Source organism: Pleurodeles waltl, chromosome 6 (assembly GCF_031143425.1).
Source record: "Pleurodeles waltl isolate 20211129_DDA chromosome 6, aPleWal1.hap1.20221129, whole genome shotgun sequence".
Classification (NCBI taxonomy): Eukaryota; Metazoa; Chordata; class Amphibia; order Caudata; family Salamandridae; genus Pleurodeles; species Pleurodeles waltl.
This window is the reverse complement of record NC_090445.1, coordinates 1063037275-1063052029: the sequence shown is the minus strand read 5'-3', so window position 1 is coordinate 1063052029 and position 14755 is coordinate 1063037275. Positions and strand designations below refer to the sequence as shown.

General features: G+C 44.7%; 1 protein-coding gene across 2 annotated transcripts in view; it reads right to left on the bottom strand.

Moving 5' to 3' along the window:
- Nucleotides 1-14755, bottom strand: part of KIF17 (kinesin family member 17) — a 360746-nt gene that overhangs the window by 140471 nt on the left and 205520 nt on the right. For both annotated transcript variants that reach the window (XM_069240033.1, XM_069240034.1), the window contains exon 7: nucleotides 5881-6034. In XM_069240033.1, coding sequence (XP_069096134.1) covers nucleotides 5881-6034 — 154 coding nt within the window. The remainder of the gene's footprint in view (nucleotides 1-5880; nucleotides 6035-14755) is intronic.

Below are 14755 nucleotides of genomic sequence, written 5' to 3'. Positions count from 1 at the left end.
TGAGAGACCATCTACTATTAGTGGTGAAAAAGATGTTGAACAAGTCGGGATCGAATAAGACCCCAAGAACACTAGACGGATACCTTATTGAGATGGAGGAAAAGCTATAAAATCTAAAGGGAGCACAGAAAATTAACAAGGAATATATTTTGTGTTTTCAAACAGGACTTTTGGGCCTTCTTAAGTCTCTGCACAGAACGAACAGAAAGGAACACTGGGAAACATTGTGACTGTGAGGGGGTCAACAGGTTGAGTGTGGTGTGAAAAGGGTGGAATTAGCGAATGGTCTATATTATTCTCTTTAATCTTTGAAAATAATAATAAAAATCTATTGAAGATAAAGCTCTAACTTTTCAGATTATACTAAAAAACAAAAACACTAAGCAGATTATGGCCCTCATTATGTCAACGCCGGTATTGACTACCTACTGCTGCGGTGACGGCCGCCAAACACCGTGGCCGCGGCTACCTACCATCCGTCATATTATGACCGTAGCCAGAATTCCAGCAGAATTCCGGCTGCGGCCATGGCGGCGGACGCCGGCAAGGTGGCGCTGCTGCTAGCAGCAGCGCCACGCCAGTAGACTGCCGCAGACAGTATCATAACACATGATACGGCCTGGTGGTGTTCTGCTGGCGGACGCTGCTGCTGGCAGCAACGCCCCTTCCCGTCTCCTGCCGGAGGAACCCCCGGCAATCAGATAAGTCGGGTGCTCCGACAGGGGAGAGGAGTGGGGGGTGTTGTGTGTGTGGGTGTATGTTTGTGTGTGAGTGCATGTGGGTGTGTGGCGTGTGGAATGAGTGTGTGCATGCATGGTTGTGAGTGTGCGTGTATGTTGTGTTGTGTGAATGTGTGGGTGCTTGTATGTATGCAAGTGTGTGTGTGAATGGATGTATGCATGCGTGAGTGAATGTGGGTATGTGTGTGCGTATGCGTGTGTATGTTGGTGCATGAATGTGCGTTTCTGTCGGGGGTCTGGAGTGGGAGGGAGACTGTGGGGGAGGACTCTGAGGAGGGGGAGGAGGCGGAGGAGACCCCTATCAGTGACAGGGAAGGGATTCCTTGTCACTGATAGTGCCTACTGCCATGGTTTTTGTGGTGGTAAGGAAGCCACGAAAACCATAGCAGTAGGCGGGGTCATAATCTAGCAGGTGAGACAGTGACAGCCGCCTGGCTGGAGACTGAAGTCTCCAGCCTGGCGGCTGTTACCGCCCTGGCGGACGGACTGGTACATTGACTGTTTACCGCCAATGTCATCTTTTGGGGAAGAGTACCGCCAGCCTGTTGGCAGTACTCTTCTCCAAAATACCGCCGTCCGCCAGGGTCATAATGAGGGCCTATGTGTCTAAACATTTATTTATAAAACTAGAGAGAATTTTTAAAGGAGAGATGGCAGTGAGGTGGGACTCACCAATGTTGAAAGAGTATTTTTCCGAAAGCAGAATATTCCTAGAATATATAAATTATTTTTCAAACTTGAATGACGACAAGAAGATAACTTAAGAATGGAAATGTAACCTACAACAATCAGCAATAAAGCTTTAGATTACAAATGCAGAAATTATGTTGAGAGAGCCACAAACACAAATGAAAAACACTAACAAGGAAATAAAATAAGCGTTCTGAACATCAGATATGCCATTAGGGAGAATTTCTAAATGAGGTTATGAAAATTTTTCCAGATGAAGTGAAGACTGAAAAAATGATAAAAGCCAAAAAGATGAAGTAGTTATCAACAAATATGACTTTTTGCATATGTTCAGAAATATGACAATTATCAGAGATCTTACTAAATAATCACCCTGAATAATGATGGACCTACAAAGTCCGACATCTCCTAGGAATTAAAATCAACAGGTAGTGCCTTAGAAGTAAAGTAATGAATACACCAATGTGTAAACTTGTCTTTCTTGAGTGTTCTGGAGCAGGGTAGCAAGTGAAGTAGTGGCCTTGAAGCACCCCATGCATGTAGATGGTTGTCTGTATTACGTTGAAGTTCATAGTTAGGCCAGTCCTCAAGAGAATAAAAAACAATGTGCTCTTTGAATTAGGAAGTATTTGAAAAAGACAGGTCAAACACCTTTCTTTGTGCTTTTGGCACATCTCTTACTAAAGTAATGGTACAGATGCCTAACCTGTGAGAGGGAGGACCAGGGGTCCAAAGCAGTGCCAACTGTCATGAGAGCCCAGGCAGAAAAATGCTACTACTAAAAGCAGTCAATGAAAATTGGATTTCCCAACATGTTTCCTACTAACCCTTTGTACGTTTAGCAACAGTATTAATACTGTACATTCAGTGCAAATCGTAGGGTGACAAGATTTTTATTGCAAACAATGGTACAATACAAACCTTTAAAAAAGTGTTTGGCGTAACTCTGAGAAAATACATTTGAACCTCACATGTTTGTACACTTTCTATGTCTGAAAGCTGAAAAATCTACTGTAGGTAAATCTGCCCAAATACAATTATTTGGATTACATCATTTGAATCTTTAATCCAGTATATACAATTAAAAAGAACCAATCTGTGCACAAAAATACAGTCAACTGGAAAGTAGAACCACCATGACCATTAATTAAGCTCTACATTTCTACCCTTTCACCCCCCCTTATGATGCTGAAATTTAACAAAATAGAATGTTGTTGCATAGAAACCACTATCAGCGAAAGGGTTAGCTACAAAAAGTCCAGATATTGTCATTGACCGCTAGACTAACAAAATGACAAATGCTAGAGCAAACGGTGTAACTATGAGCCAACAAGGAGAGGAAGGGGATTATTCAGTTAAGCACTTCATAACTTTTGCTTAATTGACAGCAAATTAAAGGAACTTTGACTTAATAAGGTACTTTGAAGTCTGCAGTAAAACACTGGCTTTTGCCGAAAGCTAAGAATTAAGTGGTGAGGAAGAACTAGAAGTAGTCAGGAAACCTGCATACCGAGATTCAACTCCAATATAATATATAGCATAATGTGTAAATATATCTCCTTTCTCTTGGATGCAACAACTCTCCCTTCAGAAAATTCTCTTCCAAAGAAGAGAAAAATCCAAATCAACCTACATAACTGAAAAATGAGAAATCAATCTCAAATGTGGATTTATCATCAGTGATAAACAGAGAGGAAGCCCTTGGATGGTTGTTACACATATGAGCCTTCAAACAATACCTTCCCCCCCCCCCCTCGGTACTGTGTACCTTACTTCTACTCTCTTGGTCTATTTCATCAGCACCAACGGTCATCAGCTTCCTTCTTTGGGCTGAAATAGTACAGTCTCTCTCTCTCATGTGACAGTGAACAGGATGCAGAGTCCTTCCCCAAATGTTCTGGTTTGCCTAGGGATCACAGTATTTACCCTCACTGACCATACTCATCATGAAATTTTCACTGTTAGGGCAACACCCAGGCGTGTACGCTCATCAACTGAGGAGAAGCCCCTTTCCCCAGTGCAGCAGAAGTTTCATATTGAAAGGAGACAAACAAATAGGCATACACACACCTCTGGATGGAGGGAGAGACACAATTCCTATTGTCTACCGGTCCCAGTGGGCCATTCTGCGTGCCAACCCTGAGAATAATGTTGCACCTTAGTTTCTGCCACTTGAGCAGACCTCCAAATGGGCTGACCTACAAATTCTACTGTTGTTCACAGCCTGAGAAAGAGCGATGCAACTGAGGCCCAGGATAAGATGTCTGCTGCAGTGATGGCAAGAGCTGCCCAGTGAAGAGTTTTTATTTATTGTAAGAGGGTCTTGAGCATGGTCTTTGTGGAGTCGAGAGTGGTTTACATTTTTATGAATTTCGGCAGGCTTCTTACAAAATTGGTGTGTATAGGCTTTCATCTTGAAGTGCTTGGGAAGGGGCTTTATATAGGATTATTGTACACTACAGATGGGCATTCATATGGTAGGGAGTGGAAGAATTCTTAGAGAGGATTTCACAGACATTCTGGGGAGCCTTTATAAATTTTGGGTGGGTCTGTCTATTTGGAAGGGGCATACTACAATTGAGTGGGATGTGAAACCTTAAAGAGGCTTTAATTTTCAGAGGACTACCTTAATTTATTTATTAGGTAGATTTCTAATGTGTTGTGTCTGTCCTTTCAGTTACTTCAGAGTCTTTGGTTAGAAGGAGAACAATGAGCAATCCAAAGGAGAAAAATCAATGAAGGGGAGGAACAAAGCCAATCAGATAGTGTCAACAGCCATAGCAGATATTCTATGATTGTGGTCAGGGACAATTCAGAATGCCAGTTAGAAAGTGTGCAAGAATAGTTGTAAGGAGTTTCTTTGCACACATATGGTTCAGTTTAGGTCATAAGAAAGGGCTGAGGGCCTTCCAAGGTTTTGGGCCTTGTACTGCCACAGATTTGCCTCTGTGTTTGATCCACTTGAATAGATGCTGCTAAATCAAGGTTTCTGTTTGGGTTATAGCATGAAGCCAAATTCCTGGAGTGTTTTTTTAGGCCTTTTTAAAAAGTGAACAGTGCAGAGAACCTTAATTGTATGCCACTGACTGACTGATAGCAAGTCAACAGCTTACAGATCAGACAATGTGGTCTGGTTTACAGACATTAGGGCACATTATGAACTTTGGCAATCAGTTTAGTGGGGAGGCCAATATAATGACGTGACAATAAGGTCATGACAAGGATTGCATTCAACTTCACCTCATGGTCGGTTGGGAGTAATGGGAGGATCTTATGAAGTAAAGGAAGCTGGAGATCGATCTGTCTGAATTGACTTGAATCCAGACAACATTACTGATTCGAAGAATATACTCAGGTTCCTTAAATCTGGAATGATTAAGGGACAGGACAGAAGAAATGGGCAGCATGAATTACAGGGAGGTAGGCCCACTTTTATCATTAAGATGATTTTAGTCTTGATTCTGTTCATGCACCAGAAAGTCTCCTTCATCGATTAGAGAACATGGTCCGAACGTAAAGAGATTTTTGTGGTGTAGCCTGGGTTGTTTTCTAGCTCAGAATTTATTTGTGTTTCCTTCATATATCTGAAACTTTACTCCAAACGACTTTCAAAGCTGTGTGGAGAAAATATGTAAATGAGGCAGGATAGGGATGATCTTTGTGGGATACAGGGCGTGTGGATTGTTCCGCGGTTACGATCTGTGTTTTTTATGTAGCTGCAATTAAAGAGGAAGGCTTGAATCCAGAATAGAGCAGGCACTGATATTGTCACCTATTTTTTCCCACAGTATAGCAAATTAACTCATAATAATAGTAAAACTGTACTCTTATTTCCCTATACTAATCCACCACTAATTCCTTTTGGGTCCCGGAGTAGCATGCTACTCGCCGAAAAGCGCTTCAACGCCTCGTCGGGGGTAGTAAGCGCTATATAAATACTATTACAATACAATACAAAAAGCCATTCACGCTTTCCATAAGGGGTGGTTACCATTTCTCTGAAAAGTGTGTTAGTCTTTAAAGAGTCCTCAGCATGCATCTACCTTCCTAGCCAATATTAGATCACTTCTCACATCATACCAGTTTTGGTTGTGTGCGAGGTGGGTTCTAAGCAACAGTAATAAAAGCACCTTGTGACGACATGGCTACACAAAGTGCTGTGTAAGTGGTACTACTTATTTATTTCATTTAGTGGCCTAGAGATTTAAGCCACTCTAACTTTATGTCAAAAAATTACACCATGAGATCAACTACCATTGCTTAATTCCACATCATGTTAAAAAACACACTGGAAAGAGAATGAATAAACATATTTTGATTTGTGCTATCACCTGCTCAGATGCAGTGCTAACCTTTGCCTCTATATGTGGCCATGCTCCGGGTCCTCTCTGTAACTGTCTAGTTGCACACTGAGATTGTAACCTGATCTGGCATTCTTCGTAGTACATACCTGCACCTGCTCTCTGCTTCAGACCTTCTTCCAGACTGGCTAGTTGCTGGTCGTAGGAGCTCCGCAGAAAATTAATATCTTCTTCTAGGCGTGCACGTGATTTCTGTTCTGCTTCAAAGTCCGCTTTTAGTTTTGCATACTTCTCCTCATACTCCTGTATGAAAAGGCAAATTTAGTGCACAGAACTAAAATTCCTGGCCATTAAAAATACAAACGAAGATAAAAGCGAGATATTCCCTGACTGGTGAAGTTTTTTAAAATGCCTCTACACTAGCAAGTGTAATTTTGTGAACAGTAATTGCTAAAGCTGCTGTGGGAAAATGTCATGCACAGGTTGACTGGTTGTGATGCGCAGTTAAAGTGAAACACCTGAAAAGTGAAAGTAAGAGAAAGAAGGTGCGCTATAAAGTTCCCTGTATTTATTGTGGCATCTGAGTGTCCCAAGCTTATACCCCCTGCTTGTAGCTTGGCTCCCTAACAAATACCTGGTCAGATTTCATGTGTGCTCATAGGTGAGGCCTACAGAGAAGGTCGACAACTATGAACATCAAGATAGCAAGATGTCGTAATCAATGGCCAGTGTGTTGTTTTTCATAGCAACGTGCGACCTAAAATAATTTAAAGAGAGTTATATTCTACAAATTGTGCCCTGGTGAACAAAGCTAAAAATAAGAGGAATTTACTCAGGATGCCATCAGATACCAATCTAAGGATTGTAAGATGTAATGAATACATATATCCCAATAAAGTATTTATAACTGTATATATATATATATATATATATATATATATATATATATAGTTACATGGACGTTATAGTTAGGTTCTGAAGTTACTCACACAAACTCAGAGAAACTCAGCGGTTACAGTTAGAGGTATTTTAAGTAACTATACCTCACGGCCTAGGGTAACTAGAACTCGCAGCCCCCACCAAGCACAGTTTTTTCATCAATAATTTGTCTTCTAATTTTTCATTTACATTTTTATTGACGTTCCAAAAGCTGTCATGAGTGCTGTAATACCTGGGGTAATAAGTGCATGGCGAGGGTGCGAATTATAGTTACCTTAGGCCGCAAGTGATCCTTGAATAGTATGGGCTATCATATTGTCAAATACATCAAAAAGCTCTGACCAAAGCCATCCATCTGCATCGCTCCCTACACCAAGTGCATAATTTTGTGATTAATTGACAAGGAGAGGGAGTATTCAAGAGCAGTTCAAAGAGCATGAAAAGTCTCAGGAGCGTTCGGGAAAGAACTAGGAGTTGAACGGATAGTGGCGCGCAATTGGTAATAGGTTAGTCTATGCAGAAGCGAGTTGGTATGATTCTCAAGTGCCTGTTCCAGATTTATGAAAGCTCCGTCCGGGTACACCGCTCCCATATTGGTTAGATTGAGGTCTTGGATCTGGGTGCAGGTGCCTGCATCTTCAGTGACAGGCCGAGAGGGTTTTTTTTTTTAGAAGCCAAAAGAATGATGCAAACAGATGTTCAGTGTGAGCCCTGAACCGGGGCTTGTCCCATGCCCGTCTTGCACAAGCAACAGAATTGATTTGAGCCCTCGGACGTTGAGGGGGCAGGTATAATGCCATATTCAGATGACACTGAAGTACATGATCATGTTCAGGGGCAGTGTGTGGTTGGTACATTATGGGGTGAACCCAAAAGTGCATAAAGTTCACTTGTGCAGGCTATAGTAGAGGTCCAGGTTTGGGGCGCTAACCCTCCCTGTTCAAATGGAAGCATGAGTAGTTTCCAGGCTGCTCTGGGCTGGTGACCAGCCCAAATGAGCAAAATTAAATAAGATCACAGGCTGTTGCAGAAAGAGTGCGGAAGAGGAAAAGGTAAGTTGAGGAACAGATACAGGAACTTGAGAAGAACCACCACCTTGGTAATGGCCAACCTACCCATCAAAGAGAGCAGCAGAGAGCAGCCATCTCACAAGACGCTCCTCCAACCAGGCGAATGCCCGTACATAATTCTCAAGCCATAGTTCATTTAAGTTCCTACTCAGCCATACACCCAAATACACACCGGACCCCAGGCCCAGCAGAGTGGGAAGTCAGATGCAAATTTGGTGGTTAAAACTGTCAAAAGGAAAGATATTAGATTGTGCCCAGTTGATAGTGATGCCAGAAAGGATCTGAAGTGAACAAATTCCTGAATTAGGACAAACATGAGACAAGTTAACAAGCATACAACGTTGGCATAGTATGCACATTATCATTCATATAAACAGAAGGATCAAAAGCATTGTGCAGCATTGACAACAATGTTAGAATCAAGCTTGCGGCAATACTGCTCCAGGATGAGGCTCTGCAAGTCTATCAGGGTTATGACGTTGATGGTGTTATCAGTGTGGCAGTGTGTTGCCTACTTTAGTAAGAACAAAACTCAGTAAACCTGGGTGCAGGTAGTGTAGCTGGCTGAGGATTATATCCACAGTAGCTTGTTCCAGGGTGAATGGCTTAGGGTAACTGCTAGTAATTGTTATTGTGAAAGAGGGAGGCACCTGACTGGTGGGTGTCCCACTATCGGGACAACGACTCACCTACGAGGGCTTGAGTCGAGCTTTTCCAACTAAGACTTATAGCAGTTGTGTCAGCTAATGTTGGTGGCCGTCGTGGTGCCTGTATGTAGTAGGTGCTTTAGGATCAAGGTAGCAAAGTGGCATCTTGAGTGTGCTGATGAAAGTGTACCAAGATCACTGCCCAATAGTTAGAGATGGGTTGGCCGCGGAGGCCACGCAGTTCTTTGCTGGGTAGCGCCTCTTCCTCCACCGCCCCCCATTTATTCAATGCCCCTCTCCAAGCCTCCACGGATGGCGGAGTGCCCACTTGCCAGTGTAGGGTGATTGTGTGGATTGCTAACAAGAGTGCCAATGCTGCGAACCAAGAGTGTACCTTGTGTGTTTTTTTTTACACTTGTAGATGCCTAAGGCACAGGCCTCCTATGGTTGTAAGTCCGGTAGCTCTGTCACTTCCCTCAGTGTTGGGAACCATGGCTCAAAAGTGGTGTAGCGCTGGGCAAGTCCACAGCATATTGCAGAGATCTGCGCCAAGCTGGGGGCAGCACGGGCATGTAAGGTAAGCTGTGGGATAATACCTATTTAAGAAGGCTGGGGTGAGATATGCCCAGTGGAGGATATATAAAATTGAACGTTCTTAAACTGTGAATTAGGGCAACTCTCTTAGGGTATGACAGAGCTAATTCCCACTCCTTGTCTCATAGTTCCTTGCCTATTTCTGCCTCACAACGGGTCGGGGGTGAGGTGAGCGGGGCTTCCAAGAGCTCTCTTATTGCTCACTAGAGCCCGGTTATGAGGTATCACCCAGCGTCCATTGTCTATATGGCAATAGGCCCCCATAATTTGCACATTGAGTTGCGCAGTTGCTGATATGTGATAAATTGTGCAGGTGGAAGATTGTGATCTATGGTTAACTGATCAAATGTGAGGAGTTGGCTGTCTACCTAGAGGTCCCCTACAGTGCAGAGGGCGTTGGCTGTCCAGGTTGTCAGTGCGTGCGTTGTGTGGTGGCACGTAAACGGGGGAGACCTGTCAGTGGATTGTTAGGACCATACCAGGGTCTGCCTCTCAAGAGGCGATCTATTACAAGAATGTAAGTTCATACGATCCCCACCTGTAATGACCATTGGGAGGCATGTGGCAGCCTGGGGAATAGGAGACTGCGCACCGTAATCATGTCCAGAGGGCCACTTGAGTTTGTAGCTTCTTCCATGTAGCGTCTGGCCATCCAGAGAGACAGCCATTATAATTGGGCCCCTTGAAAATAGGCCTCAATGGTGGGGTTTCCCCGGCCTCCCCAGCTCACAGGGAGGTGCAGTTTTGCAAGGGCTACTCAGCACTGTCACGTGCCCCAGATCCGGGATGTGTATGATCCTGTTTTAATTGTCCTGCGAGCGGCTCCATGGCTATGGCAAATAAAATAGGCAATATGGGACAACCTTTGCATGTGCTTCTTGTAACTGAAAATTAGGCAGACACCATGTTATTCAAGTGCAATCGGGCAGTTGGCTTCTCATAGAGCAGCTGAACCAGGTGAAGAAATCTGGAGCTAAGGCTAAGACGGCCAAGGAGGGCAAAAAGATAAGGCCATTCCAACAAATCGAACGCCTTAGTGGCATCAAGGAATACTGCAGTGGCTCTAGAGGTTGAGTCAATCGTCTGGGCAACAGCAAAATAGGTAGGCAGATTATGTGCAGTGGATCTGCCAGGCACAAACCCAGATTGGTCCGGGTGGGTGATAAGTGGCAAGAGCAAAAGTAGGCGGGAGGCAATCAATTTGGGTAGTATTTTATTATCTGCTATCATGGAGTGGCCAATAGGATTTACATTTGCGTGGGTCCTTGTTCGGTTTCAGAATAGTCACAATGAGTGCCTCAAGCACGGAAGGGTGAAGGTTACCCGTACCCAAAGATTCAGCATACATTTCTAATAAATGATGAGCTAGAAGCAGGGTAAGCTTGTTATAGAAGGCGGCGGGGAAGCCTTCTAATCCTGGCACCTTATCTCCCGGCATTTCTTTGATAACCTGGATAATATCCTCTGCCGTAAATGTTGAGTCTAGAAATTGCCTATGACTGTGCTCGAGCCATAATAGTTGTAGTGAATCTAAAATGGCCGTAAGGGTGTCAGAAAATCGCATTAAAGAATAAAGTGTGGCACAGAACAACATCATTACCTGCTGAACTGCATCTGCCCCCACACAAAAGTTCACCTGATGATCCTCAAGTTCCACCACATGGTCGCTGGCCCCAGGCTTGCACAGGATACCAGCTACTGTCTTGCCTGCCCAGTCATCTTCGCCATGTCTCAGGGCACCGCCTTCGTGCCTAAGATAACAGACATCTCATTGCGCTACTTCCTCAAACTGACTGAGTTTGGGTCCGGTTGTTCCGAGGGTAGTTAGATCACAGTGGGCAAAGTATTACTGTTCATAATCACGAATTTGAGCTTCAAGAGCAGACAGATCCCTACGGAGCGTTCACAATATCCCCGACTGCTTCGCAATGCAACCCCCCCCTAAGTTCCACTTTAAACACCTCCCAGGGGGCGGAAGGGGATGGGACAGATGTCTTATTACGCTCTAAGAAGCCAACTATAGCTTCTCTCACTTCCTCCTGGAAAACTTGATCTCTGAGGGCCCCAGAAGGGAGCAGCTAGGGGAACGTGTGCGGTACCTCATCCAGGAGGTGTAATTCCAAAGAGACAGGAGCATGATCAGAGAGCGTGCACAGGTAGTGCTCTACTCCATGGGCCCAGGTCAACATCTCGAGTGGCTAACTAAAAATCAAAACAAGACCAGGTGTTATGGGCAGCTGTGATGCAGGTGACATACACACCAGAAATTGATCAGATTATTATCTACCATAAACGAATGCAGCCGGGCAACAGCGCCAGGATGTGCTAAGCGAGCAGCACCATTGTGACCAATGCCAGAGTCCAGCACAGCATTGAAATACCCACCCCAGAGGAGCGCCCCGGGGCCTAGTGTTCCAGTCAAGCACCAGATTTCAGCAAGAAATGTGGAAGAGTCAACAATGCGGCTATACACTGAGGGGAGGTGAATGGGTCGGTCACATAAAGTGCCAGCTAAGATCACATACCGACCATGAGTGTCGCGAAGCACCTGGTGGGTGCATCAAGGGAGACACTTCTGAAAAATGATTGCCACTCCTCGAGCATAGTTGGTATAGAGCGCAGTGTGACACTCGCCAATCCAACCTGCGTGCACGCACGACCTGATGGCTTCATTAAGATGTAATTCCTGGACCATACATATATCCATGCCATGGCATTGTAATGAGTAACAACCTATCGGGTCTTGCGCACATCATTTAGGCCCCTAATGTTCCATGTAAAACAGGTGGTGTCACACATCCTGGGGTCGGAGGTAGTGTCACTGTTGCAAGCGCGAGGCCCAGGTATCTGAGGTGCAGATAGAGCATATGAAGCCAGAGAAGAGGCACTGGGAGAAGGTGATAATCTGGTAGAACAAACAACATAAAGAACAATAAAGCATACCCAACGTAACACCCTGCCATCCACGCCAGCCCTCGGTCACAAACAGACTTGTCATGCAGCCATGAGGGTCATGACCAGGCCATTCATCAGGGGAAAAGAAGGCACCAATTAGCTTGGTAGTTAAGAGTCCGTCGCACAGGCCCACTCTAAAGTGTGTCCACCTCTAAGGGCAGCTGGACAACATATGACCAACAGCAACCCAGGAGGTCAAAGAGATAGCGATCGCAAGGTCATCGACTAGCTCAATGTAGGTAGTTGTGGGCACTCACCAAAAGGACCACTGGACAAAGTCAATTGCTGGCATGCAGTAGACTCCAGTCACTCTCAACAAGGGGCCCAACATAGAAGATTCGGAATCTGTGGGTCCACGAGGCCCCTGGCCACTGGCGTGCAACTGGGCCCAATGAGGGAGCAGGCAGGGGGCATGGACATTCGCCTAAATCTGCCCTGCAGCTGTTGGGGCTCTGGCACAGTCAGAGATTGAAAGACAAGGCCCCTGCAAACCGCCAGGATCATCAGGAGGGCAGAAATCTTGGAGAAGTTATCTATCAGGAGGCACCCTGGCTCTGCGAGCCACCCCAACAAGGTCGCCTTTCTAGGGCTCACCCTTTTTGCGTGGCAGCTCCCCCTCAGAGAGGGACCACCAACAATATCCAATAGCTGTACCTGTGTCGTGTGGCTCTTGTCTGCTGTACCTGTGTCATGTGGCTCTCGTCTTCGGGTGGTCGCACAGCTGGAGCCGGGTTAACAGGCAGTGGCCCACGAGTCAGCCAGTAATATCTGTATCCAGGGGCTCCACCCATCCGGGTACATGTCGGCAGTACTGCGGCACTGCTCCTTTTCAGTGGAGGTGCAGTGGTCAGATCTACATGGGGTCAGGCATCTAGTGGAGCAGTGCAGGAGAGCCCGGGAGCTCCCCCTGCACTCCCCAACCAGGCAGCGCTCATCACAGCACATGGCCGCCTCTACGAGTAGGCTGCAGTGTTCTTCAGAGTGGCACCTCCAGAACAAAAATGCAGTCACAGGTGGCGGAGACCTGAAAATCAAAAAATAATTGCATGTCCCTGTAGTTAGGAGAGCGTGGTAGGTTTACCGCCTCCAAGCGGGCACCGTTTACCTCCAATAATAAGGATAATTGAAAAGGAAGCTTCTCTGGCTGGCAGAGCCTCACAGAGTGGCAATCATCTTGACTTCAGGCACCCCCATAAAGAGTTTCTTTATATGCTAATTTTATATTACATGTATTAAGCATTCTAGGAACAGACTGGCATTTCAAAAAATGGATGTGTAATGTTTGAATCATTTCTACCAAAGGTCATAATTTAGTGAAAATGTGTTACATGGGGAAAGACTAGTGAAAATAATTACCCAGTCAGTCCTGAAAATCGTGGATTAAGGGATAAAAGCATTTTACTATTTTTAATTTTTCCACTACAGATTGATGGCCAATCATCCCATTTCATAAAGTTAAGACAACTGACAGATGCAGTGTCAACAGAAGCACTGCGAAAATGACAGCAGAAAGGTACTTTCCAAACAGATTGTATTTACTGTTTGGCCAGTGAAATGCGCGACTGGGCTATGCCTGGGGGCCCCTGCACTGCCCATGCCAAGTGCCAAGTGCATGGGCAGTGCAGGGGCCCCCAGGGGCAGCCCAAGTCCCCCTTACCGCCAGACTTTCCATGGCAGTGTTTACCACCGTGGCCAGGCTGGCGGTCCGGGACTCATAATCCCCAGGGCAGCGGTGCTTGGAGGGGCCAGCGGTATGGCCGTGGGTATTGCGCCACGGTCATAATATCTGGCGGAACACCACCAGCCTGTTGGCGGTGTTACCGCCAGCTTACTGCCGGCCACCAGGGTCATAATGAGGCCCATAGTCCTTACAAGAGGCTTAACTCTATACTACAATATAAACACATTGATGCAACAAGAAAATGCTTTTTCTATTTGTATTTGTCTCAGTCTCTGCTGCCAGGATCTAAACTTCCAGAAATATCTTTGTACCCTACAGTCACTGCAAGTGTTGGTGCTGCGTTATAGAAGTCATCTGAGCTGTTTGAAAGATCATACTGTGTGGTAGATAAGTATGCACCTTCATGCATAAATCTACATAACTACAGAAACAAATAAATACTTTTTAAGCATATCCAAATATTTTGTCAAACAACTATAAAGATTTTAAAGAGCCAATGAGAAACGTTTTGCTTACTATTCGAGAGGTAAAGAAGAGAGGTCACATTTTCTACACATGATTCTGCCTTGTCAATGAGTTACGTTTTATGGATAGGTTTTCTACAAGAAGCGTTCTGGAGGGAGAACATAGGTCTCAGATTGTCTGCTCAGTGTACAGGCTCAATAACTTATCACAAAGGAGCACTTTGTTCAGTTGGCAACTTGTCTGCTCTGTGGAGAAATCATTATACACTCAATAGCTAAGTTGACATCTTTTCATCTGTCTGATTCAATGTCATGGTTGTGTGCACTAACACTGAGGGCGTATACTCTAAACTAATATATGAGAATCTGACAATGAGACATCTGGAACTATTTCTGGGTTATTTGTAAGTGGTTTATATAGACAGCTTCAAATATTTCCATGCACTCTACTTGTGTTCCAACATCTACGTTGGCCTTCTGACTTTGAATATTTACTTGTCAGAAATATGGAAACCTTAATCTATTTGGCATACATGACATACTTAATGATTATCTCTGGTCACTGTTGTAAATATTAATCGATAAATATTTTTGGGAAAATAAAGAGGAGCAAAGTAAGCCTACTTTTCATGTGAAATAGTATTCAACAAACAAGGAAAAGAAGTGCTGATTGA